General features: G+C 43.8%; 1 protein-coding gene across 9 annotated transcripts in view; it reads left to right on the plus strand.

Annotated features, from left to right (window-relative positions):
* The window catches only part of LOC143766305 (uncharacterized), a 272,862-nt gene that overhangs the window by 93,893 nt on the left and 152,047 nt on the right, over window positions 1–26,922 (plus strand). For 5 of the 9 annotated variants that reach the window (XM_077253876.1, XM_077253879.1, XM_077253881.1 and 2 more), the window contains exons 3-7: window positions 865–971; window positions 1,106–1,285; window positions 1,368–1,491; window positions 1,575–1,669; window positions 1,868–1,958. In XM_077253876.1, coding sequence (XP_077109991.1) covers window positions 894–971; window positions 1,106–1,285; window positions 1,368–1,491; window positions 1,575–1,669; window positions 1,868–1,958 — 568 coding nt within the window. In that variant the 5' untranslated portion in view covers window positions 865–893. The remainder of the gene's footprint in view (window positions 1–864; window positions 972–1,105; window positions 1,286–1,367; window positions 1,492–1,574; window positions 1,670–1,867; window positions 1,959–26,922) is intronic. The other 4 variants (XM_077253877.1, XM_077253878.1, XM_077253874.1 and 1 more) reach the window with 1 other exon arrangement.

Consider the following 26,922-nt stretch of genomic DNA (forward strand, 5'->3'; position numbering starts at 1 on the left):
TGCATCTCTGGAGCTCAGCCACAGTGATCTTGGGGTTCTTTTTTACCTCTCTCACCAAGGCTCTTCTCCCACGATTGCTCAGTTTGGCTGGATGGCCAGGTCTAGGAAGACTTCTGGTGGTCCCAAACTTCTTCCATTTAAGGATTATGGAGGCCACTGTGCTATTCGGAACCTTGAGTACTGCAGAAATTCTTTTGTAACCTTGGCCAGATGTGTGCCTTGCACAATTCTGTCTCTGAGCTCCTTGGCCAGTTCCTTTGACCTCATGATTCTCATTTGGTCTGACATGGACTGTGAGCTGTGAGGTCTTATATAGACAGATGTGTGCCTTTCCAAATCAATCCTATCAGTTAAATTAAACACAGTTGGCCTCCAATGAAGGAGTAGAACCATCTCAAGGAGGATCACAAGGAAATGGACAGCATGTGACTTAAATATGTGTCTGAGCAAAGGGTCGGAATACTTATGGCCATGTGATATTTCAGTTTTTCATTTTTAACCCCTTACTGCCATCAGACAGAATAGTACGTCCGATGGCAGTACCCCCGCTTTGATGTGGGCTTCGGCGGTGAGCCCGCATCAAAGTCGGGACATGTCAGCTGTTTTGAACAGCTGACATGTGCCCGCAATAAATAGGTGCGGGTGGAATCGCAGTGGATTTTTTTATCACTTTTTCCTTTTTTTTCTGTTATATGAATTTATTTATAACTCGCATCATCATGTCAACTGAAAGGAGATGGATATTCAGTCTGGCCTCTAGATGTATGAAATACTTCATTATATCTTTGTACCTGCATCACTGCTTTAGTAATTCTATATTATGTGTTTTACTCAGACTTTTCTTCAATTTTTCTTTCCATTTAGGTTTCTGTAATTTTCCTGACCCATCAAGGATGGATAGGGACAGGAACAAGATAGCGGAGAGAATATTACATCTCACCCTAGAGATCCTCTTCCGGCTTACTGGAGAGGTGAGAGATTCTGATGACGTCACATTACATAATTCTTATACAGTATATGGGAATAACAGATGGACAGAACTGGAGAGGTGAGGACTCTGGAAATGTCTGTAGTGAGATGTATTAATGTGTCTCTCCATAACCAGGATTACACAGTAGTGAAGAAGAAGTCTAGTGAGCGCGATCAGGACCCTGTGTCTGAGGGATGGGGAATACCCCTGAGCCCAAACACGGGGTCTCCACTTCACCCCCTGATGAATGAGGACATCAATGACCAGAAGATCCTAGAACTCGCCTACAAGATGATTGAGCTGCTGACTGGAGAGGTGACACTGCTGGGAATGCTGGGACATTGTACAGTAAGGCTATGAAGCGATCGGGGGATGACAGTATCATTGTATGTGTCAGGTTCCTATAAGGTGTCGGGATATCTCCGTCTACTTCTCCATGGAGGAGTGGGAGTATTTAGAAGGACACAAAGATCTGTATAAGGACTTCATGATGGAGGTTCCCCAGCCCCTCACATCACCAGGTAATAGACAGGATTAAATACACATTGCCTATAATTGTCTATATGTAAAGAATGATTTCAGTCCCTATATGTGTTTCCTTCAGTTCTATCCAGTAAGAGGACAACACCAGAGAGATGTCCCCATCCTCTTCTTCCACAGGACTGTAAAGAAGATCCCAATGTTCCTCAGGATCATCAGGTAGATGGAGAGAAGGTGTCATAAGATCTCCCCTATGATGTGTAGACGGCTGTGAAGGTCTTGTGCTCAGTCTTATTTTATCCACCAGTATTATATGTTTTATACTTGTGTAATGAGAACGGTGGAGATGTCCGGATTAGAGCTGATCATAGATGTGACTTCTCCATCTGTCGGTGACTTTTACAATATTTCTTTCAGGGTGAAGATCTGACCCAACCTAATGCTACACAGTCACATGTGAGGGGTGATGAGTGGTGTAAAGAGGAGATTCCTACATATGACTACCCAGGTGAGTAGAACCACTAAATGCAGAGATGTTACAGGCCCTGCTTATTCGCTTTGTGGAATAGAATTCATTCAGTGGTTTTAGGCTGTAAACCACCATTTATTTATTTTTTCCATTAGTACTAAGAACATTGTGTCTTTATGGGACACACCAGATAGAGAAGCAGATACCACAACAGAATAGTGAAGATCTTTTCTATGTATTTTGGCCATTTAAGTTTGGTTTCTGTTGGGAAATGAGGTTAGCGTAAAATCCTAGGGGCGCTTTCAGTCTTTTGACCTCTGAAACGAGTTTGGCATACAGGGGTTTTCAATCTGTATTTGACGGCATGACATTCAAGTGGATATTTCTAATCAACAGAGGGTCAAGTTAAAGATAATTTGGACCTTGCTAAAGATTGGAATTTTTTTTACTGTTATTGACACTAGAAATGGTTTCTATGAGATTCAGATCTTGACGTTAAGCGGCCTCATTTGAGCAGAAGAACTGTATGTTCGTCACTTGATAATCTGTCTGATTTTATACCAAATACAGTTGTTGGGTCTGATGTCCCTCTTTGTAACCTTAATTTGGTTCTTGTTATGATAATCCCTTCATGACCTCTCGAGTTTCCGTTTTTTGTGCTTTTTGTTTTTTTCCCAACCAAACATGCACAGTTTTTGTTTTATATAGGTGGTAAATAAAAAAAAACTAAGTAAATTTTTTGCTTGTGTCACCATTTTCCATGAGTCGTAACATTTTCAACTTTCTAGATATGGTGCTATATGTGGGCTTGTTTTTTGCCACCTGAGACGATGTTTTGATTGATACCATTTTGGTGGTGTAAGCAGCATGTTTTGATTGCCTCTTTGTACTGTTGTGGCGAACGAAAAACAACAATTATTACATTTTGATTTTTTTCTTGTTATGCCATCTCCTGATCGGATTAATTTATTTTATATTTTGACAAATCGGACATTTAGAAAAGTTGCGATAACAAATGTGTATTTTTTTCATTTTTTTTCTTCTTTACTTTAAATGGGTAACAAGTGGGATGATTTGAGTTTTTTAATTTATTCATTTTTTATTTTCTTTTTTAAATTTTTTATTGTACTTGTAAGTAGTGATGAGCGAGTATACTCGTTGCTCGGGATTTCCAGAGCATGCTTTTGTGGTCTCTGAGTATTTGTGACTGCTCGGAGATTTAGTTTTCCTTGCCGCAGCTGCATGATTTGCGACTGTTAGACAATTTGATTACATGTGGGGTTTTCCTAGCAACCAGGCAACCCCCACATGTACTCAGGCTGGCTAGCAGCCATAAATCATGCAGCTGTTTCAGCAAAAACTAAATCTCCGAGCAGTCACAAATACTTGGAGACCAGCCGAGCATGCTCTGGAAAACCCGAGCAACGTGTATACTCGCTCATCACTACTTGTAAGTCTTCTTAGGGGACTTGTTCTTATTACTTGTTCTATATAGAACAATACTGCAGTATTGCTGTATAGAGCTGTATGGATTCCTATGAACGCCAGCCACGGGTTGTCTCGGCAACTCGTTAATGTCCTACGATCGCGTCACGGGTGTGCCGATAGGCAGTTAGAATGGAGTGCCCCATCTACAGGAGCGCTGTATGAGACGCTGTCACATAATGACCGCTGCAGTTAATAGCTTAAAAGCTGCGAGCAGAGATATGCTCCACATTTGGCTGTTGGAGACAGATGATGGCTGTATATCAAAGCCATCATCTGTGGCAGAGATGCAGGCTTGCGAGTCTTCCTCAAAGTCTTCCTCAAAGTCATGGAGCCGTCATATGACATACCAGTATGTCATGTCAGTAAAGGGTTATACTTACCAGGTTCATTTGTTTTGTTAACTTCTGGGTCTTGTAAGATAGCGCTCCCTGAGTGTGTTGAGGGACACTCGCTTGGCAACGGGATTAATGCACATAGGAACAGTTTCTCACTTAATCATACCATCTGGTTTATTTAAATGCAGCATAAACCGGATAGAGTACAGTCCGTACAGTCACATCCACGAAACATAATAAGACACCAGTCTGTTTATCTAGCAGATACACCTCTCTGCCTTCTTGTAACCCCCTTGTCTGAGATTACCTTCAAGGAGCTCCGCTCCACACACTGACTCCTTGTCAGTCCTGGCTTCCAGGAAAGCTGCCTTACTAGGATCAATGTCCCGTATGATGACATGCTCCACAACGTCCCACCCGACAGTTCCAGACCCTTAGAAGTATGGTAGCTTCCCCAACACAGCCGTCACAGGCTCTGCAGGTACATGGTTTCACCACGTGCTATTCAGGAAGTCTCCACCTGCAGGACCTTCCAACACAGAGCATCCAGGTATATGGCCTCACCATGTGCTCTTCAGGAAGTCTCCACTTGCAGGACCTTCCAACACAGAGCATCCAGGTATATGGCCTCACCATGTGCTCTCCAGGAAGTCTCTACTTGCAGGACCTTCCAACACAGAGACCATGTGACCTCACCACACCACAGTCTCATTATATCACATTATGCAAATTGTCTCTTCAGAGAGGAAGAGAACTAGAACTCTAGTGCCACCTATTGGAAGTAACAATCCTACAAGTCAATGTTGACCCTTTAATGAGCCTTGTCACATGACTTCGGATAATAGTCCTGCCAGAATCTCAATTTGCCATTCACAACAACGCCGGTCACTGTCTCACACTCTTGAGACTTCTATTCCAACTTGCAAGATTAAAATGGGATTTAGATGTGAACCTGAATTCACTTTTATAATGTAAGTCTATGGAGCGTCATTGTGAAGCTCCACTAGAAAAACAGGTATCGGTGTTATTACGGTTGCCTGTCCTTGTGAAGAGCTTGTGGTACATGTGCGTCATCTGTGTGACCGGACTAGATTGCATAATTGAAATTACAGACGTTTAGGTGTTAAAAGATTTGCAAAGACAGAGGTAGAAAGATAGATATGCCCCCCATTACTAGGCTGGGAAGGTCCATGGTTATTGGGCCCTTTACAGCCTAAAAATACCAGCCCACAGCCTCCCGAGAAGTGGTGCATTATGTGAGATGTGCCAGTTTTGACGCTTTGCCAACTCACCAGGGTAATTGGTAAGAATGAAGCAATCGGGGTAATGGTAGTTGGGGTTGATGTGAGCTGTGATTTGTCAAAAATCACAGCTGGTATCAAGCCCTGGCATTAGTAATGGAAAGGTGTCTATCAGACACACCATTACTAACCCAATAATAAAAAATAAAAAAACACCACAAAAAATTATTTAAATAAAGATTCCCCAACACTTTCCCTGAGTCACAAATTTGTAAAAAAAAACAAAACATGCATATCCAGCGAGTCAGACGTAGTCCACAAATGGAACTATGAAAAATTTAAAAAGAGAAAAATAAAAACAAGAGACTGTCCCTCGTTCACCAATTTAATAGGAAAAATGTTCCCACACAAGATCAAAGTAGTCCAGTAAAATTGCTGCTGTTCACAGTACCCGGGTACTTGCGTCACCAGCTCACGCTGCCTAAAACCACATCCATACTGCATCTGGTCTCCTATTGTTTACTGGATCCTCGGCAGCCCTGGTTTTATATCCACTTTCATCTCCAAGTTTGCTAGCTTTTTATTGTCAGCTGAAATTAAGCCCAGGGGTTAGTAATGGAGAGGCATCTAAAAGACATCCCCATTACTAACCCCATATATTCTGCCTCCATGGCTAAACTGCAAGTGTTGGGCGCTTAAACTTTCTATGGCATCTGTTTACCATTACTCACATTTAGTGATGTCCGCAGATAGGTTACTCGACTGAAAGAGAGCCCGTTTGAAGAGTCCAGTTGAGGGTTTATTTCCAGCTGAATTCTTGTCTAATGCACAGTTACAGTAGGTAAAAAGAGACTATCCTGTACAGAGCTGAATGAAACGTGTCTCCAAGATGGTGATAGACTCAAACATGGGGAAGAAATGAGGGGTTACAGAATCAGTCACATGCAGGGGGAGGAGAACAACCTCTAAAAGGGACAGATCTATACACAGCAATGACAGCAACAATATAATAAAATGCAATACTGTCTGTATGATTCCAAATCATGGGACATGACACTCCCCATTTGAAATCTTTAGATTTCACGATGATCCAACTTGACACGAAGTGTTATGATGATGTTCGACATCCTGAAAGACAAAGAAAACACAACATGCAAAAATAACTGTAACATTTGTAAGTCCAATTCTTGGTTGATGACGTGAAGTCCTCAACTGTTGGATAATCCAAGTCCATAGGAGAACCTATCTTCAGATTCAGGAAGCTTCACCATGCAAACACTTCCACCAACCCAAACAATCAAAAGATGAAAGTTCAAGTTCTTTACAGCTAAGGGTGTATGATGGTATGCTCTCCATCATGAGCTGTGTCCAGTAGAAGTATCTTTATGTGATATCCTCCTTCGGTAGAAGCAGTACAAGTTCGGTGACTGGGTGAAGGAAAACTCATGATGAACCACATTTAGTTACCTTGACTTCCACCTTCTGAGTCTTTCCATCATCACTGGGCATAGCCTTGGCAATAAGACCCATTGGCCAGTCATTGCGATGAGCTTTTTTGTCTTTTAGGAGTACTAGGTCTCCTTCTTGGAGGTTAGGTTTTGCCGTCTGCCATTTGTGACGACCTTGGAGCAGATGCAGGTATTCGGTCTTCCAACGGTGCCAAAAGACAATAGACAGGTGTTGTACCTGCTTCCACTGACGTCTGTTCATGTCATTATGGTTGATATTTCCTGGAGGAATTGCGGCGGCTCTGATTTTCTGTGTAAGAAGAGTTGCTGTTGTAAAGATCATTGAAGCTTCAGGGTCTGACGATACTGGTTCCAGCGGTCTGGCATGTATTACAGCAGACACTTCTGCGAGGAAGGTGACAAAAGACTTCATGGGTGAGTGGCAGGATGTTGTGCGAGAGAAGTGCTACTGGGCCATGAAGAGGAGATTGTGGGTGGATTTGTGCAGGGACTGGAGGTTGAGGTTCTCCTTGAGACCCAGCAAGGGACTGTATTGCTGGATGTGGAGAAGGAAGTCTTTGAGGATGTAAAACTGGTGCCTGAATAAGTGATAGTGATGGGAGCTGAGGGGGCTGGGAAGGATGTAGAGAGGGAGATGGTGATTCTTGAGCAGGAGTTATGCTGTGAGGTGGAGGGGCAACAGGTGGAATAGGTGCTGTCAACACAGAAGGTGAGACCATTGCTGCAGTGCCATTTCGTGTCTGTAACACCTGCTGCTGGGCAGAAGAGTCAGAGTCACTCTCATTATCTTGAGGGCTTGGAATGCTGGGAGATGTGCTGCTTCAATTATCCTGGTCAATGTCTTTAGGATCACTGCTGCCCTCATCATTCACACTATGGCTGTCCGAGCTCTCACCTTCTCCCCCTCCCTTGCCTTCTCCTTCTGATGGCGAGTTTGTTTGACTAATCTCTTGTGTTTTGGATTTCTTCACTGTGTCTCTGTCAGTCTCTTCAGTGTGGGATGCCAGCTTCTCTCTCTGACGTTTGGCACTCTTCGTTGGAGAGGTGGCCTCTTATTTAATCTTCTTTGATGGCTTCTTCAGGGACTCCACTTTGCTGTCATTACTGAATGTGCTGGCGGCACTTGGAGAATTTCGGTCACTAGAACAGATGTCTTAATTTATGGGGGAGACTCTGCCATCTGGATTGGCAGTCTGTTTCTTGCGCCCGCTGCATAATGTAGACATCGAGCCCCTGGTCCTCCGAGTTCTCATGCTATGCTTTCCATTAAGAGCATCATCTTCCTCTTTAACAGGCTTAAACATAAATGGTGGTGGCTTTACTCTCAGTGGCGGGCTCCCCGTTGGTGGTACTTTCGTATCGGGACTTCTTATTTTTCTTGGCAGCCTCCTCGGCCGTCGTGCCACTGTTCTCATTATCCTCATCTTCCCTGTGGTCACTCTCGGCATAGTTTTTGGCACCGCGCTCCAGTGTGCAGCTGCGTCGTGGTCGAGAGTTTTCTCCATCCCGGGTTTTATCAGTTTTTTTCTTTTAAAGTGTGTTTTAAGGATGCAAGTCTTGCATTTGCTTGCTGCAGATTGTTTAGCAACCTTGTTCTTGGAGAACGAAAGGGTAAGGGTGCTGTCCAGTTGTTGGAGTCATCCTGGATAAGTTCCTTGTCCATTACCTTTATGAATTCTTTGACCTCTCTTGCTGGTGTCAACTTGTTATCTTCACTTGTAGAATTGAACACCGTTGACCCGAGGTTGTCGTCACGGGACAAGAACATTGTCAGGTCACCGCTGGTCAAGCCATCACCGCCGCTGCCCCTGCTGCGCGCTCATACTTACCATTCCACGGCATTCCGGCATGCTCCTGTTCTCCCTCCAGCGCCGGCTCCTGTTCTCCCTCCAGCGCCGGCTCCTCTGCTCGCACCTCCGGCTCCTGCTTCCTGTCGGGCGCGCACGCACTAGGTTTCATTGCGCACACTGTTTTCTATGATCAGCCGCTCCTTCCGCTGTTCTCTATGCCCCTGGAGGACCTTGACCCGGAAGGTACGCTGCCGCTCTGCATATCAGGGGTTTCATCCGAAAGTCCTCCTCACCCGCGGGCGCGGGTTTCTTTTTTGTTAAGAAGAAGGATGGAACCCTCCGTCCCTGCATTGACTACCGAGGTCTCAACTCTATAACTATTAAGAACAAGTATCCACTTCCTCTCATTCCTGAACTCTTTGATCGGCTACGGGGAGCACGAGTCTTTACGAAGCTGGATCTTCATGGGGCCTATAACCTAATCCGAATTCGTTCCGGAGATGAGTGGAGGACCGCTTTCAATACCAGAGATGGCCATTATGAGTACCTGGTCATGCCCTTCGGCTTATGCAATGCCCCCGCAGTATTCCAAGAATTTGTGAATGACATTTTCCGAGACCTTTTGTATTCTTGCATGGTGGTATACTTGGACGATATTCTCGTTTACTCTCCTGATCTGTCTACTCACAGAAGGGACGTTGGTCTTGTTCTTCTGCGTCTGAGGGAGAATCGCCTTTTCGCCAAGATCGAAAAGTGCGCCTTTGAACTGTTGTCTCTTCCATTCCTGGGGTACATCATCTCCGACTCTGGTTTGTGTATGGACCCGGAAAAGGTGTCCGCCGTGCTCAACTGGCCTCGTCCTCTTGGTGTCAAAGCTATCCAGCGATTCCTCGGTTTCGCGAATTATTATCGACAGTTCATCCCTCACTTTTCTTCTCTGACCAGACCCATCATCTCTTTGATTCGCAAGGGATCCAATCCTCACATCTGGTCCTCTGAAGCTGGAGGTGCCTTTCTGTCTCTGAAACAAGCCTTCTCCACAGCTCCCGTGCTTCATCGCCCTGAGGCTAATAAACCTTTTATTCTTGAGGTAGGAGACGGAGCAGTACTTTCTCAAAGGTCTTCGTCTGGGCGATTCGTCACCTGCGGTTTCTTCTCCAAAACTTTCTCCTCGTCTGAACGAAACTATTCTATTGGTGACAGGGAGTTGTTGGCCATCAAGTTGGCGTTGCAAGAGTGGAGGTACCTATTGGAAGGAGCTGTTCACCCGTTCAAGATTTATACAGACCACAAGAACCTAGCCTATATTCGTTCGGCACAAAGACTTAATCCCCGGCAAGCTAGATGGTCTCTCTTCTTAAATATAAATTTTCAAGCGGGCACCATTCAATAATATATAGATAGATAACGTGGGTTCACTACCAAGCATGTATTATGTAAATCACAATTTAAAGAAAAAAGCACATGCCAAAAACGGTTGGAACTCCACAAGAAGATTTTGTTTCAAAATTACAAAAGTTTATTTCCACATAGAGGTACTACACACAATTTAAAAACATTTAAAAATCCCACAGAGGAAAAACAGCTCCAATAGTCCAGAAGACAAATCTTGCAAATATTTGCCACATAATATAAATATTGCCTGGTTTAAAGAGATTTTTTTACACCAAATACGTTTATATATATCTCAATTGCTGCATAAAGTATTATTCAGAGAGTGTATATATACAATTCTCATATATGGAACCCTTGGGTTAGCGATATTATATATACAAGAGGTACATGTCATACAAATCACAGATGGTATGGCAAGCTCATAAATTGTGACACTTATGCCCACAGAAAACGTGCTGTCTCTATATTTTCATGCATTAATAGTGCTTGGTCTGATATTAGGTCTACAAAGATGCTCACACCAATACCAATGACAGCACAGATCATAAAAATCAATGAGAAGGCATGCTTGCCAAACAAGATGACAGATACAGGCTAAATACTTCACCCTAATCAGTCCTCTATAGTCGCCCCCTGGTCCCTAAAGCAGCGGTGTAGCCAGGATAGGTTGGAGTACAGGACCCACGCGTTCCGACACACTCGGTGTCTTTTTCAAGGTGAGTGTATCCCTTGTGTGGAAGTCTGCTTATTTAAGCTATCTTAATCATATTTACCCTTGTTTCAGGTGTAAGAAGCGAGTCCTGGCAGTAGCGTTCAGCGTGCCTGGTTCTGACCCGGAAGTATAAGGCTAGGGTCATATCTTTGCAGAGCGCTTGCGCAGTGATCTGCTGCACTTTCTTTTTTACAATGCGCCGGCGCGTCTGAATCCAGAGAGGCGTATTATTATGCGCCTGCGCTTGTAGGTGTTTTAGCTGCGCCTGCGTACTGAGTACTCAGATTTTGTCTCTATGCGGTTGCGCATAGATCCGAAAATAACGTTTTTCGCATAGAAGAGCAGTTTATACACATATAAAGATGCCTATGCATAGTTTCCAAAAGCTATGTCCTTATATGTATATTTGCGCTATTGCTATTTATTATAATACCAGCATTTGGACATGCTCACCTATGCAATTGATACTCTGATGGTGCCCTTTCGTTATGCACTTTACTTTGTCTATACACAGTTGTCTAGAAATGCTTTGAAAATTTGGTTGCTATATGGCACCTAGCCAGGTGCTCTATATGTTACCTAAATCACATGCAGTTCTACACCCATCTGCGTTTTTGATCCTATTTGGTTTATAGTACAGCTTGATGTCCTAAAAGATGATATTTAAAAAAATCATGAGTTACCCATTCATATACTCTTTCCTTCATGTGCTCCAAGGTTTCAAAGCCTCTTTTTCAGGAGCTGTGAAATCATGGAGCTATATGTACATATCGCAAAAACCAACATGAGCACACAGGGTTAGAGATGCATTGGGATTTTGATGAGATCTCCTCATTGGTTACTTCTTGGATCTTCATGATGGGGGGCTGGTTTCCAAAGTTCGTCCTATTTCATTTGTCCCCTTGGGTAAGTTTGTACTATAAAAAGCGTGGGGAGAAAGAGGGAAAAAAAAAAAAAAAAAAAAGAGTTTTTTTCTTTAATGTATAAACTATGCATATATGTAATGCATAAAAACACACAGTAGGGGGGTTATTCCCTTATGGTCAAAACGTGAGGAGTTGTTCAGGTCATTTCTTTTTATAGAAGCCAGAGTATAACAACTCTTCGTTAAGGCCATTGGGTGCGAGACTATCTAGGTCGTAAATCCATCTAGCTTCTCGACGTAGAAGCTCCTCAGTTACATTGCCCCCTCTTATGTTTATGTTTACTCCTTCTAGGCCCATGACTTTAAGGGAATCTCCCGAACCAGCGTGGGCTTCCAAGAAGTGTGATGCCACTGATGTTAACGCTTTTCCTTTTTGTTTGTCTGATCTAGCAGTAGCAATATTGGACAAGTGTTGTTGTATTCTACGTCGTATCTCCTGGGTCGTCTGACCGACGTAGATTTTGTCACAATCACAGAACAGTGCATAAACCACATTGCGTGAGCGGCAATTGAAATGTGTTTTAGACTGTATCTGTGTGGGCAAATGTTTAACTGTGATCCCCCTACTGGCTATCATTTTCGGGCAAATGGAGCAACTACCACAAGGGTAAGATCCCTTGTTTGAATAGCCAGACCTTAGCTTTGTGGTTGGACGCCTGTAGTGGCTATTGGACAGGTAATCTTTCAAATTCTTTGTCCTTCTTGCCACTACTTTGGGCCGATCCCCAATAAAGGATCTTAGTTTTGGTTCACTCCTCAGAATACCCCAGTTGGCGTTTAAAATGCGGTATATGTCACTCCACTGGTTATTGAATTTAGTAATCAAATTAACCGTATTTGAAACTGGTCTTACCCGGGGTTTTAAGGCCTCCTCTCTTGTCTTCTCTCTCGATGACTCAAATGCTCCAGCAATAGTCCTACGTGGATATCCCCGTTCACGAAACCTATTGGTCAACTGTCGAGATTCTTCAACAAAATCATCCATATAGCTGCAATTTCTCCTCAATCTGAGGAATTGTCCTTTTGGGATACCTTTTTTTAGGTGCATTGGATGGAAACTTTCGAAGTGAAGAAGGTTGTTGGTTGCTGTCCGTTTTCGAAATAAAGTGGTGGTGATCCGATTTTGGTTGATCATTAGTTTTAGATCTAAAAATTCAACAGAGATGTTAGAAAAACAAGACGTTAATTTGATATTCCAATCATTATTGTTGAGCCCCTCTATGAAAATGTGTAATTCCTCCATTGTCCCTGACCAAACTACAACGATATCATCTATATATCGTAGCCATTTTACTACGTGTTTGGAAAAATCCTCCAATTTCTGTACATGTGTCTCCTCCCACCACCCCATAAAGAGGTTAGCGTAAGAGGGTGCACATTTTGCCCCCATGGCTGTGCCTGAGGTTTGTTTATAGAAGTTTCTGTCAAATACAAAGTAGTTTTTTTCTAGGACAAATTTAAGTAATTTTAAAATGAAGGTATCATGGGCCCTGTCCCCTGTGGATTGTTTACTCAGGAAATAAGATGCTGTTATTATACCCAAATCATGTCCAATATTCGTGTATAACGCCTCCACGTCTAGGGTTACTAGAATTGCATTATCCGGAACCTCCAGGTGTTCACAAATTTCTATAAGGTGAGATGAGTCCCGTACATGTGAGTCCAAGGATTTCACCAGTGGCTGTAAGAAAAAATCCAAATAGGAACAAGGTTTTTCATATAGTCCCCCTATCCCTGAAATAATCGGTCTACCTGGTGGCCTATCAATAGATTTATGAATCTTCGGCACCAGGTAGAACGTAGGGATAACCGGATGAGCCGTTATTAAATAGTCTCGTTCTCTCTTATTTATTATACCTGTGGAAAAAGATTCTGCAATCAATTTATCCAATTGGTTTTTAAATATTGGCGATGGGTCGGATGGTAGTTTCTGGTAATGTTGAACATTGTCTAGTTGGCGTCTTGCTTCCTGGAGGTACATGTCTTTGGGCCACAGTACGATGTTCCCTCCCTTGTCTGATTCTTTGATTTCAATGAGGTCATTATTCCTCAAATTTGATAGTGCTACTTTTTCTTCCTTTGTAAGATTGTTTTGACCATATTTATCTAGTTGGAGTTTTTTGATGTCTCTACATGTGGTCTCAAAAAAGATTTGTATGGTTGGAAACATAGAGAATTTGGGGTTTGCTTGTGATGGCAATCTGCCAGTAAAGCGTCTCCTACCCTGTTCTCTATTATTTTCAGTCAGTAGGTCCAATAGGTCCCTAAAGATTTGTCTATCTTGATCTGGTAGCTCATCCACTAGTGAGGGTTGGTGATACAACATTTTGAATGTTAATTGTCTACAGAAAAGGTAAATGTCTTTGGTTAATTCAAATTTGTCCAAACCACTCATGGGTGAAAAAGACAAACCCCTGGTGAGCAGGTTGGTTTCTGTTTGAGTTAATTGGTATGTTGATAGATTAATGATACGGAACTCATTTGTGTGTTTATCTATGTTTTCCAAAGGATTATGGATGTTTAAAACCGTTTCCGGTTGTTGAGACGCGTGGTTCGCTTCGAGCTCGGGGACCAATGTCTCAGATTGCGGTTTTTTCTGACTCGGGTGTTTAGATTTTCGTCGCCCCCTTCTATGCTGCTTTCTCTGTCGCTTGTGTCTGTTGATAAAAAATCACTGCTAGCACTAGGTCCTGTGCCCATCTTACTTGGCCCCTCCCCTTTGTCTGTTGCTCTGATGGCAGTTCTCCCATTACCTTGGTGAGACCATCTATACATCCTCTGTTTCTCCATGTCTAATCTATCACGCTGGAATTTGTTCTTTTTGCCTCTAATTATGTCTTTTTCATATTTATCAATTATTTCCTTAAGATGAATTTTAAATGGCTCTATTTGAGTTTTACTATCAAAAGATTCTAGATCTCTTTCTTTCTTTTTTATATCTTCAGAAGATATAAAAAAGAAAGAAAGAGATCTAGAATCTTTTGATAGTAAAACTCAAATAGAGCCATTTAAAATTCATCTTAAGGAAATAATTGATAAATATGAAAAAGACATAATTAGAGGCAAAAAGAACAAATTCCAGCGTGATAGATTAGACATGGAGAAACAGAGGATGTATAGATGGTCTCACCAAGGTAATGGGAGAACTGCCATCAGAACAACAGACAAAGGGGAGGGGCCAAGTAAGATGGGCACAGGACCTAGTGCTAGCAGTGATTTTTTATCAACAGACACAAGCGACAGAGAAAGCAGCATAGAAGGGGGCGACGAAAATCTAAACACCCGAGTCAGAAAAAACCGCAATCTGAGACATTGGTCCCCGAGCTCGAAGCGAACCACGCGTCTCAACAACCGGAAACGGTTTTAAACATCCATAATCCTTTGGAAAACATAGATAAACACACAAATGAGTTCCGTATCATTAATCTATCAACATACCAATTAACTCAAACAGAAACCAACCTGCTCACCAGGGGTTTGTCTTTTTCACCCATGAGTGGTTTGGACAAATTTGAATTAACCAAAGACATTTACCTTTTCTGTAGACAATTAACATTCAAAATGTTGTATCACCAACCCTCACTAGTGGATGAGCTACCAGATCAAGATAGACAAATCTTTAGGGACCTATTGGACCTACTGACTGAAAATAATAGAGAACAGGGTAGGAGACGCTTTACTGGCAGATTGCCATCACAAGCAAACCCCAAATTCTCTATGTTTCCAACCATACAAATCTTTTTTGAGACCACATGTAGAGACATCAAAAAACTCCAACTAGATAAATATGGTCAAAACAATCTTACAAAGGAAGAAAAAGTAGCACTATCAAATTTGAGGAATAATGACCTCATTGAAATCAAAGAATCAGACAAGGGAGGGAACATCGTACTGTGGCCCAAAGACATGTACCTCCAGGAAGCAAGACGCCAACTAGACAATGTTCAACATTACCAGAAACTACCATCCGACCCATCGCCAATATTTAAAAACCAATTGGATAAATTGATTGCAGAATCTTTTTCCACAGGTATAATAAATAAGAGAGAACGAGACTATTTAATAACGGCTCATCCGGTTATCCCTACGTTCTACCTGGTGCCGAAGATTCATAAATCTATTGATAGGCCACCAGGTAGACCGATTATTTCAGGGATAGGGGGACTATATGAAAAACCTTGTTCCTATTTGGATTTTTTCTTACAGCCACTGGTGAAATCCTTGGACTCACATGTACGGGACTCATCTCACCTTATAGAAATTTGTGAACACCTGGAGGTTCCGGATAATGCAATTCTAGTAACCCTAGACGTGGAGGCGTTATACACGAATATTGGACATGATTTGGGTATAATAACAGCATCTTATTTCCTGAGTAAACAATCCACAGGGGACAGGGCCCATGATACCTTCATTTTAAAATTACTTAAATTTGTCCTAGAAAAAAACTACTTTGTATTTGACAGAAACTTCTATAAACAAACCTCAGGCACAGCCATGGGGGCAAAATGTGCACCCTCTTACGCTAACCTCTTTATGGGGTGGTGGGAGGAGACACATGTACAGAAATTGGAGGATTTTTCCAAACACGTAGTAAAATGGCTACGATATATAGATGATATCGTTGTAGTTTGGTCAGGGACAATGGAGGAATTACACATTTTCATAGAGGGGCTCAACAATAATGATTGGAATATCAAATTAACGTCTTGTTTTTCTAACATCTCTGTTGAATTTTTAGATCTAAAACTAATGATCAACCAAAATCGGATCACCACCACTTTATTTCGAAAACGGACAGCAACCAACAACCTTCTTCACTTCGAAAGTTTCCATCCAATGCACCTAAAAAAAGGTATCCCAAAAGGACAATTCCTCAGATTGAGGAGAAATTGCAGCTATATGGATGATTTTGTTGAAGAATCTCGACAGTTGACCAATAGGTTTCGTGAACGGGGATATCCACGTAGGACTATTGCTGGAGCATTTGAGTCATCGAGAGAGAAGACAAGAGAGGAGGCCTTAAAACCCCGGGTAAGACCAGTTTCAAATACGGTTAATTTGATTACTAAATTCAATAACCAGTGGAGTGACATATACCGCATTTTAAACGCCAACTGGGGTATTCTGAGGAGTGAACCAAAACTAAGATCCTTTATTGGGGATCGGCCCAAAGTAGTGGCAAGAAGGACAAAGAATTTGAAAGATTACCTGTCCAATAGCCACTACAGGCGTCCAACCACAAAGCTAAGGTCTGGCTATTCAAACAAGGGATCTTACCCTTGTGGTAGTTGCTCCATTTGCCCGAAAATGATAGCCAGTAGGGGGATCACAGTTAAACATTTGCCCACACAGATACAGTCTAAAACACATTTCAATTGCCGCTCACGCAATGTGGTTTATGCACTGTTCTGTGATTGTGACAAAATCTACGTCGGTCAGACGACCCAGGAGATACGACGTAGAATACAACAACACTTGTCCAATATTGCTACTGCTAGATCAGACAAACAAAAAGGAAAAGCGTTAACATCAGTGGCATCACACTTCTTGGAAGCCCACGCTGGTTCGGGAGATTCCCTTAAAGTCATGGGCCTAGAAGGAGTAAACATAAACATAAGAGGGGGCAATGTAACTGAGGAGCTTCTACGTCGAGAAGCTAGATGGATTTACGACCTAGATAGTCTCGCACCCAATGGCCTTAACGAAGAGTTGTTATACTCTGGCTTCTATAAAAAGAAATGACCTGAACAACTCCTCACGTTTTGACCATAAGGGAATAACCCCCCTACTGTGTGTTTTTATGCATTACATATATGCATAGTTTATACATTAAAGAAAAAAACTCTTTTTTTTTTTTTTTTTTCCCTCTTTCTCCCCACGCTTTTTATAGTACAAACTTACCCAAGGGGACAAATGAAATAGGACGAACTTTGGAAACCAGCCCCCCATCATGAAGATCCAAGAAGTAACCAATGAGGAGATCTCATCAAAATCCCAATGCATCTCTAACCCTGTGTGCTCATGTTGGTTTTTGCGATATGTACATATAGCTCCATGATTTCACAGCTCCTGAAAAAGAGGCTTTGAAACCTTGGAGCACATGAAGGAAAGAGTATATGAATGGGTAACTCATGATTTTTTTAAATATCATCTTTTAGGACATCAAGCTGTACTATAAACCAAATAGGATCAAAAACGCAGATGGGTGTAGAACTGCATGTGATTTAGGTAACATATAGAGCACCTGGCTAGGTGCCATATAGCAACCAAATTTTCAAAGCATTTCTAGACAACTGTGTATAGACAAAGTAAAGTGCATAACGAAAGGGCACCATCAGAGTATCAATTGCATAGGTGAGCATGTCCAAATGCTGGTATTATAATAAATAGCAATAGCGCAAATATACATACAAGGACATAGCTTTTGGAAACTATGCATAGGCATCTTTATCTTTATATGTGTATAAACTGCTCTTCTATGCGAAAAACGTTATTTTCGGATCTATGCGCAACCGCATAGAGACAAAATCTGAGTACTCAGTACGCAGGCGCAGCTAAAACACCTACAAGCGCAGGCGCATAATAATACGCCTCTCTGGATTCAGACGCGCTGGCGCATTGTAAAAAAGAAAGTGCAGCAGATCACTGCGCAAGCGCTCTGCAAAGATATGACCCTAGCCTTATACTTCCGGGTCAGAACCAGGCACGCTGAACGCTACTGCCAGGACTCGCTTCTTACACCTGAAACAAGGGTAAATATGATTAAGATAGCTTAAATAAGCAGACTTCCACACAAGGGATACACTCACCTTGAAAAAGACACCGAGTGTGTCGGAACGCGTGGGTCCTGTACTCCAACCTATCCTGGCTACACCGCTGCTTTAGGGACCAGGGGGCGACTATAGAGGACTGATTAGGGTGAAGTATTTAGCCTGTATCTGTCATCTTGTTTGGCAAGCATGCCTTCTCATTGATTTTTATGATCTGTGCTGTCATTGGTATTGGTGTGAGCATCTTTGTAGACCTAATATCAGACCAAGCACTATTAATGCATGAAAATATAGAGACAGCACGTTTTCTGTGGGCATAAGTGTCACAATTTATGAGCTTGCCATACCATCTGTGATTTGTATGACATGTACCTCTTGTATATATAATATCGCTAACCCAAGGGTTCCATATATGAGAATTGTATATATACACTCTCTGAATAATACTTTATGCAGCAATTGAGATATATATAAACGTATTTGGTGTAAAAAAATCTCTTTAAACCAGGCAATATTTATATTATGTGGCAAATATTTGCAAGATTTGTCTTCTGGACTATTGGAGCTGTTTTTCCTCTGTGGGATTTTTAAATGTTTTTAAATTGTGTGTAGTACCTCTATGTGGAAATAAACTTTTGTAATTTTGAAACAAAATCTTCTTGTGGAGTTCCAACCGTTTTTGGCATGTGCTTTTTTCTTTAAATGGTCTCTCTTCTTTGCTCGTTTTAATTTTGAATTACATTTCTGTCCAGGCAATAAAAATCTTAAGGCCGATGCCCTCTCCAGATCCTTTTTGTCTACCGATTCGGAGGAAGAACCCACGCACATCTTGGATCCTTCCAAAGTCATCGTAGTAGCTCCCGTCAATCTGTCTTCTTTGCCTCCGGGCAAAACCTTCGTTTCTGAGCTCAACAGGAGGCGGGTCTTACGTTGGGGACATGCCTCCAAATTTGCTGGTCATGTTGGTTTTAAGAAGACTCTCATGTTTGTGTCTCGCTACCAGGGCCGGACTGGGACTAAAATTCAGCCCTGGCATTTGAAGTCACACAGGCCCACTTGTCACATGGTGACTGTATAATATCTTTGTACACTTGTAGGCTACAAGAAGTGAGGGGAGTGTAACACGACTATATAACATATAATTACAGCTGTATCCAGCATTACAGCTCAGCCCCCATAGACTGTAATACAGCACAGCCCCCATAGAATGTAATACAGCCAGACCCCATAGAATGTAATACAGCACAGCCCCCATAGAATGTAATACAGCACAGCCCCCATAGAATGTAATACAGCACAGCCCCCATAGAATGTAATACAGCACAGCCCCCATAGAATGTAATGCAGCACAGCCCCCATAGAATGTAATGCAGCACAGCCCCCATAGAATGTAATACAGCACAGCCCCCATAGAATGTAATGCAGCACAGCCCCCATAGAATGTAATGCAGCCAGCCCCATAGAATGTAATACAGAACAGCCCCCATAGAATGTAATGCAGCCAGCCCCATAGAATTTAATGCAGCACAGCCCCATAGAATGTAATACAGCACTGCCCCATAGAATATAATGCAGCACAGCCCCATAGAATGTAATACAGCACAGCCCCATAGAATATAATGCAGCACAGCCCCATAGAATATAATGCAGCACAGCCCCATAGAATATAATGCAGCACAGCCACCATACAATATAATGCAGCACAGCCACCATACAATGTAATGCAGCCAGCCCCATAGAATATAATGCAGCACAGGCCCATGGAATGGAATGCAGCCAGCCCCCATAGAATGTAATGCAGGCAGCCCCCATAGAATGTAATGCAGCACAGCCCCATAGAATGTAATGCAGCACAGCCCCATAGAATGTAATGCAGCACAGCCCCATAGAATGTAATGCAGCACAGCCCCATAGAATATAATGCAGCACAGGCCCATAGAATGGAATGCAGCCAGCCCCATAGAATATAATGCAGCACAGGCCCATGGAATGGAATGCAGCCAGCCCCATAGAATATAATGCAGCACAGGCCCATGGAATGGAATGCAGCCAGCCCCATAGAATATAATGCAGCACAGGCCCATGGAAAGGAATGCAGCCAGCCCCCATAGAATGTAATGCAGGCAGGCAGCCCCCATAGAATGTAATGCAGGCAGGCAGCCCCCATAGAATGTAATGCAGGCAGGCAGCCCCCATAGAATGTAATGCAGGCAGCCCCCATAGAATGTAATGCAGGCAGGCAGCCCCCACAGAATGTAATGCAAGCAGGCAGCCCCCATAGAATGTAATGTAGGCAGGCAGCCCCCATAGAAAGTAATGCAGGCAGGCAGCCCCCATAGAATGTAATGCAGGCAGGCAGCCCCCATAGAAAGTAATGCAGGCAGGCAGCCCCCATAGAAAGTAATGCAGGCAGGCAGCCCCCATAGAAAGTAATGCAGGCAGGCAGCCCCCATAGAAAGTAATGCAGGCAGGCAGCCCCCATAGAATGTAATGCAGGCAGGCAGCCCCCATAGAATGTAATGCAGGCAGGCAGCCCCCATAGAAAGTAATGCAGGCAGGCAGCCCCCCCCCCCCCCCCAGCTCCACAATCCAGTCATCAATCATTGATAAAAAAACAAACAAACACACTACTCACCTCTCTCCTCGTGCCCTGCGCTGCTCCGGTCTCAGCAGATGCAGTCTGCCCGCCCGGTCACACAGCAGGTGCGCGATGATATGACGTCATCGCGCACCCGCAGTGTCAGCGGCAGGCAGAGCGGGGAATGATGGGAGAGGGGGCGTCAGCGGACGCTCTCTCCTCCATCATTGCATTCAACTGTACCGGTGTCTATGACGCCGGTATAGTTGAATGCGGGGCCGGGAGTGTGCCGCGACAGCGTGGGGAGTGTGCCGACAGCGGCACACTCGAGCGGCCCACTACTGCCATCGGCCCTTCTGGCATTTGCCAGAACTGCCCGATGGCCAGTCCGGCCCTGCTCGCTACTATTGGTGGCCAACTCTTTCCCAATATGTCCAAAGTTTTATTGCCTCCTGTCCGTCTTGTGCCAAGAACAAGATACCTAGGCAACGGTCCTGGGGACTTCTTCATCCGCTTCCAGTACCTTCGGCTCCGTGGCAACACATTGCAATGGATTTTATCACCGATTTACCTCGCTCTTCCGGCTGCACTGTCATCCTTGTGGTTGTGGATAGGTTCTCACATATGGCACATTTCATATCCCTTCCTGGTTTACCCTCTGCACCTGAATTGGCAAAAGTTTTTATTCACCATATTTTTCGTATTCATGGCTTTCCTCAGCATATCGTTTCGGATAGAGGAGTTCAGTTTACCTCTCGGTTCTGGAGAGCTCTTTGTAAATTTATTAACATCTCGCTTGACTTCTCCTCTGCCTACCACCCACAGACGAACGGTCAAGTGGAACGCACTAATCAGACTCTGGTGACTTATCTTCCTCATTTTTCTAATTCCCATCACAGTGACTGGTCCGATTTACTCTCGTGGGCTGAATTCGCATACAACCATCCCAGTGAATCTTCTTCCAAGTCACCTTTCTTTGTCGTCTACGGGCAACATCCTGGTGTACCTCTACCGGTTCCTCCTGTCTCGGGGGTGCCGGCGGCTGATCTTCTGTCCGGGGAGTTCTCCAGGATCTGGCAGGAGACCAAGACCGCTCTTGAATTTGCGCGTGACAGAATGAAAAGGCATGCTGACAAGAGGCGCTTAGATCCTCCGTTATATCATCCTGGTGATAGGGTATGGTTATCCTCTAAATTTGTTCGTTTAAAGATTCCTTCACGTAAATTGGGCCCTCGTTATATTGGACCCTTTGACGTCTTAACCCGCATTAATGATGTCTCTTATAAGCTAAAGCTACCTCCTTCGCTCCGTATTCCTAATTCTTTCCACGTTTCCCTCCTGAAGCCACTTGTTCTCAACCAGTTCCATGCCTCTACTACTCATTCTCCTCGGCCTGCCTCCGCCAATGATGTTTTTGAGGTCAAGGACATCCTGGCCATGAAGAGAATGAGAGGGAGGACCTTTTTCTGGTGGATTGGAAGGGTTTTGGTCCTGAGGAAAGATCTTGGGAGCCTCGGGAAAACATCCAGGCTCCCCGAGTTTTGGCTAAATTTCTTTCTGGTCTTAGGAAGGGGGGATGTAAGGGGGGGTATTGTCAGGTCACCGCCGGTCAAGCCATCACTGCCCCTGCTGCCCGCTCATACTTACCATTCCACGGCGTTCCGGCGTGCTCCTGTTCTCCCTCCAGCGCCGGCTCCTCTGCTCGCACCTCCGGCTCCTGCTTCCTGTCGGGCGCGCGCGCACTAGGTTTCATTGCGCACGCGCACACTGTTTTCTATGATCAGCCGCTCCTTCCGCTGTTCTCTATGCCCCTGGAGGACCTTGACCTGGAAGGTACGCTGCCGCTCTGCATATCAGGCCGCCTCTTCCTTTCGGCTGTGACTGATTGTCATTTGTTTCCTAGCAAGTGTCTCTGGTACAGTATCAAAGATAAAGCCGTGTGCACTACTACTGGTGGTGCCCAGGTAGGTTCCCACACCATGTGATACTAAAAGAAAGAACCTGGCACTCAACTTAATGCTTGTGAGATTTTAATCGTAGTAGCCAAAACGTTTCGGTCCTATATCTGGACCTTCATCAGTTACGTACTATGATGAAAAAAGTAAATGACTGTAGTGTCATATACGGCACAGCATGGTCTGCGTCTGGTATTTGCGCAGATAGGTTTAGGCACACAGAATGGACTTATTCACGCTGATAGGTGCTGTGCTTGTGTCCAGACACGGAATCCCCGCTTGGCTCTTGAGACAAGCGGGGATTCCGTGTCTGGACACAAGCACAGCACCTATCAGCGTGAATAAGTCCATTCTGTGTGCCTAAACCTATCTGCGCAAATACCAGACGCAGACCATGCTGTGCCTTATATGACACTACAGTCATTTACTTTTTTCATCATAGTACGTAACTGATGAAGGTCCAGATATAGGACCGAAACGTTTTGGCTACTACGATTAAAATCTCACAAGCATTAAGTTGAGTGCCAGGTTCTTTCTTTTAGTATCTCTGGTACAGTAGTCTCCCCTGGGCCTGCTCCTAACGCTCCCTGTATTGGGGGTGGTCTACCTGGTCCACTCGTCCTGGGGAGGTTCGCTGTCGCGGTCCAGTGGGTTCACCTATTTTAGTTCTCTTAGCCCTAAACCGTAACAAACATGTTCATGTTGTCATGGGTTTCTCACTACCACTTAAAGTCACTCAGCGTTTCTTTGACCCAGTAGTGATGTGGGCATGACTGACTGTATGTACTGCGACCATTTGGCAAGACATGAGTCTTAAGGTACCGTCACATTAAGCGACGCTGCAGCGATATCGACAACGATGCCGATCACTGCAGCGTCGCTGTGTGGTCGCTGGAGAGCTGTCACACAGACAGCTCTCCAGCGACCAACGATGCCGAAGTCCCCGGGTAACCAGGGTAAACATCGGGTTACTAAGCGCAGGGCCGCGCTTAGTAACCCGATGTTTACTCTGGTTACCAGTGTAAATGTAAAAAAAAAAAAACACCACATACTTACATTGCCGTGTCTGTCGCGTCCCTCGCCTTCAGCTTCCCTGCACTGTGTAAGCGCCGGCCTTAAAGCACAGCGGTGACGTCACCGCTGTGCTTTGCTTTACGGCCGGCACTGACACATTCAGTGCAGGAAGCTCTGAGCAGCAGCGCGGACGCCGGGGGACGTGACAGACATCAGAGGGTGAGTATGTAGTGTTTTTTTTTTTACTTTTACAATGGTAACCAGGGTAAATATCGGGTTACTAAGCGCGGCACTGCGCTTAGTAACCCGATATTTACTCTGGTTACCTTTGTAAAACATTGCTGGCATCGTTGCTTTTGCTGTCAAACACGACGATACACGCCGATCTGACGACCAAATAAAGTTCTGGACTTTCAGCAACGACCAGCGATATCACAGCGGGATCCAGATCGCTGCTGCGTGTCAAACACAACGATATCGCTATCCAGGACGCTGCAACGTCACGGATCGCTATCTTTATCGTTGCAAAGTCGTTTAGTGTGAAGGTACCTTTACATGAGGAAATCTTTGTAGGCTTCTTCATCTTATCTATACAGACGTTGTCTATGATAACCCAGCCTAGATCAAAGCGTTGAGCAAATGGAGCATCATGCGGTCCATTGATCTGCTGACGTATCTTGTGCAGCCGGAGAATGTCTCTACCAAGCAGGATCAGGATACCTGCACTGTTGTCGAGAGCTGGTATCTTATTAGCTACATCATATGAAAAAACACGGCACTCTGTTATAATTGATTGTAGGTGCTCAAGTAGGGTTTCCAGCCCTCTGTATCAATTTTCAAAAAAACTTGGCACTCATAATTCTGATAAATGTCGTATTAATTTATTATGCATCCAGACAGTAAACCATTGAACGTTTTCGGTCCCCAAAAGGATCTTCATCAAAACAATCTGGTTCAGTGTTGTGGGTCTTTTCAAGAGATATTGTCTGGGGAAGATCAGAAATGCCTGGAGCTTGGTGTCCGTTGTATATGAGTAATGCGCTATCTTGCCATTCGACAGTTCGTCGCCTGGGTTATGCGCTGGTTATCGGTAAGGGAGCTCCGCACTTCTGCTACTGCGAACTGCGTCGCTATGGGTATGCACTCTTTGGAGACCGAAAACGTTCAACTATTTATTGTCTGGATGCATAATAAATGAATACGACATTTATCAGAATTTTGAGTGCCATCTTATTAGCTACAATCAAATAAATAAGGCAACACACTTTAGCGCCAAAACTTGCAAACATGAAATATGAAAATTGAATTGCATTACTGCACTAGAATTATGAAAAATTGAGAAAGTTTAGCTCATAAATTGACCAATTCATGTGTATCTGGTAGCCACGATAAGGCATTTCTCGTATACCAGGACCGGACAACGCCTTTCCTCTCTGAGAATAAAGTCTTTATCTGAATGGGAACCTAATGTGAGTCCTCTCTTAGACTAAAATCTCTCTCTCTGTGGAGAGGTAGTGGTCCTGCTGTGATTAAAAACACCTGTGGCTAAAAGGAGGAGTGCTCAGTCAGAAGGCTAATGAATACGCCAAAACTTGCAAATATGAAAATTGATGCAATTCAATTTTTATATTTCATGTTTGCAAGTTTTGGCGCTACAGTGTGCTGCCTTATTTATTTTATTGTATATGAGTTGGTGACTCTAGGTTCAGCACCTGTTCACACTTAGTCTATGTTTGGATGTGACGGTCATTTTTTTTTTTAAATCTTATTGGCTACAGTCATTAGATGAGGGTTATGAAGAGCAGCTTCTGGCGTTGGGATCTCATCTCTATTGGATGGTATCTGGTTGCACTCGACGAGTGTGGGCAGAGGTATCTCTACGTTGTTTTCAAGTGAAGATACTATAAGTCCATTGGTTCTTCTACCAGAGACCTCTGTAACACCACTGCAAGTGCCCAAGGTGTAGGGGTAAGCATTTCCTTTTAAATTGAACAAATCAAAGAATTCTGACCTTGCAAGTGATCGTTTGCTTTGATCGTCCAGGATGGCATACACCTTTGTGCTCTTTTCAGGCTGACCCTTGGGATATACGTTCACCAGGCATATCTTCGCACATGACTTGTCCCAGTGGCCTTCTCCACAAACTTCTGTGCATGAAGATGATACCTTGGTAGGACTTGCTTGTCTGTTCCCTCCCCGCCATAGTTTGTGGTGGGTACGGAAGGTGTGAGCTGTGCAGAGGTAGGTTGTGATGGATGAAGTGCTTGCATGTGGTCCTCATTGTCACTCTCCAAACACTTAATAGGAATTTTACAGTCCTTAGCAAAATGTTCAGTAGAAGCAAATGTCTTTAGATGTTCCTTGCGTTCCTGGAGCGGTTTCCTTTTGAAGCCAATGCACTTCTTTAGGGGATGTGGCTTCTTATGAATGGGACACATACGATTAGGATTTTCAACCTTTTCACCTATGTTGTTCTTGTCTGTCTTGTCACTGACACTGGACCTCTTCGGCTTTTCAGGTTAGAACGTGGTCTCTTATACTTAGGAGGGGTTGGACCGGGTCTGTTGGGTTCTTCATAAGAAAAGCTTGGGTCGGTCTTACACTCTGCAATATCCTTGATAAACTCACAGAAGTAGGAAAATGGAGGAAAGGAGACTTGATTGGCTCCTTTGTATTTTGACCCAATAGTGGTCCACTTCTCCTGTATATTGTATGGCAGCTTAGAAACTATTGGGTTAATGCCCCTAGCGGTATCCAGGTAGCTGAGGCCAGGTAGGTGCGTGTCTGCCGTGGCTAACTGGACCTCTAAGAGCAGGTCACTGAGCTCTAGGAATTTTGAACTGTCCTTGCCTGATATTTTAGGGAAATCCTGTAGTCGCTTGAACAATGCATTCTCTATGGCTTCAGGACTGCCAAAGCTACGTTCTATCCTTTCCCATGCAGCCATGACACCAGCTGCTGGATTACTGATGTTGACGGATCTGAGCCTCTTGACCCGCTCTGTGGATTGAGGTCTGAGCCACCTGATTAGCATATCCAGCTCTTCAGCAGCAGTGATGCCAAGGCCACTAATTGCAGCTTTAAAGGCACATTTCCAACCTCTATAGTTCTCTACTCTAGTTGATCATCGAACTTGTGAGACCGGTCATAGTAAGTTCATGGCGAACCATGTACCTTGCAAAGTCAGACATGTCAGTTTTGTCTGACTTTGGGAAGACAATTGTTGGCTGAGTAGCGCTGTTCATATGGTCTGTAGCGTCTTGACTTAGAAACGTAGGATATGGTGCGGCATAAGCATTTAGTGCTGTTACCGATTTACTGAGAATAG

This window comes from Ranitomeya variabilis, chromosome 4 (genome assembly GCF_051348905.1).
Source record: "Ranitomeya variabilis isolate aRanVar5 chromosome 4, aRanVar5.hap1, whole genome shotgun sequence".
Lineage (NCBI taxonomy): Eukaryota > Metazoa > Chordata > Amphibia > Anura > Dendrobatidae > Ranitomeya > Ranitomeya variabilis.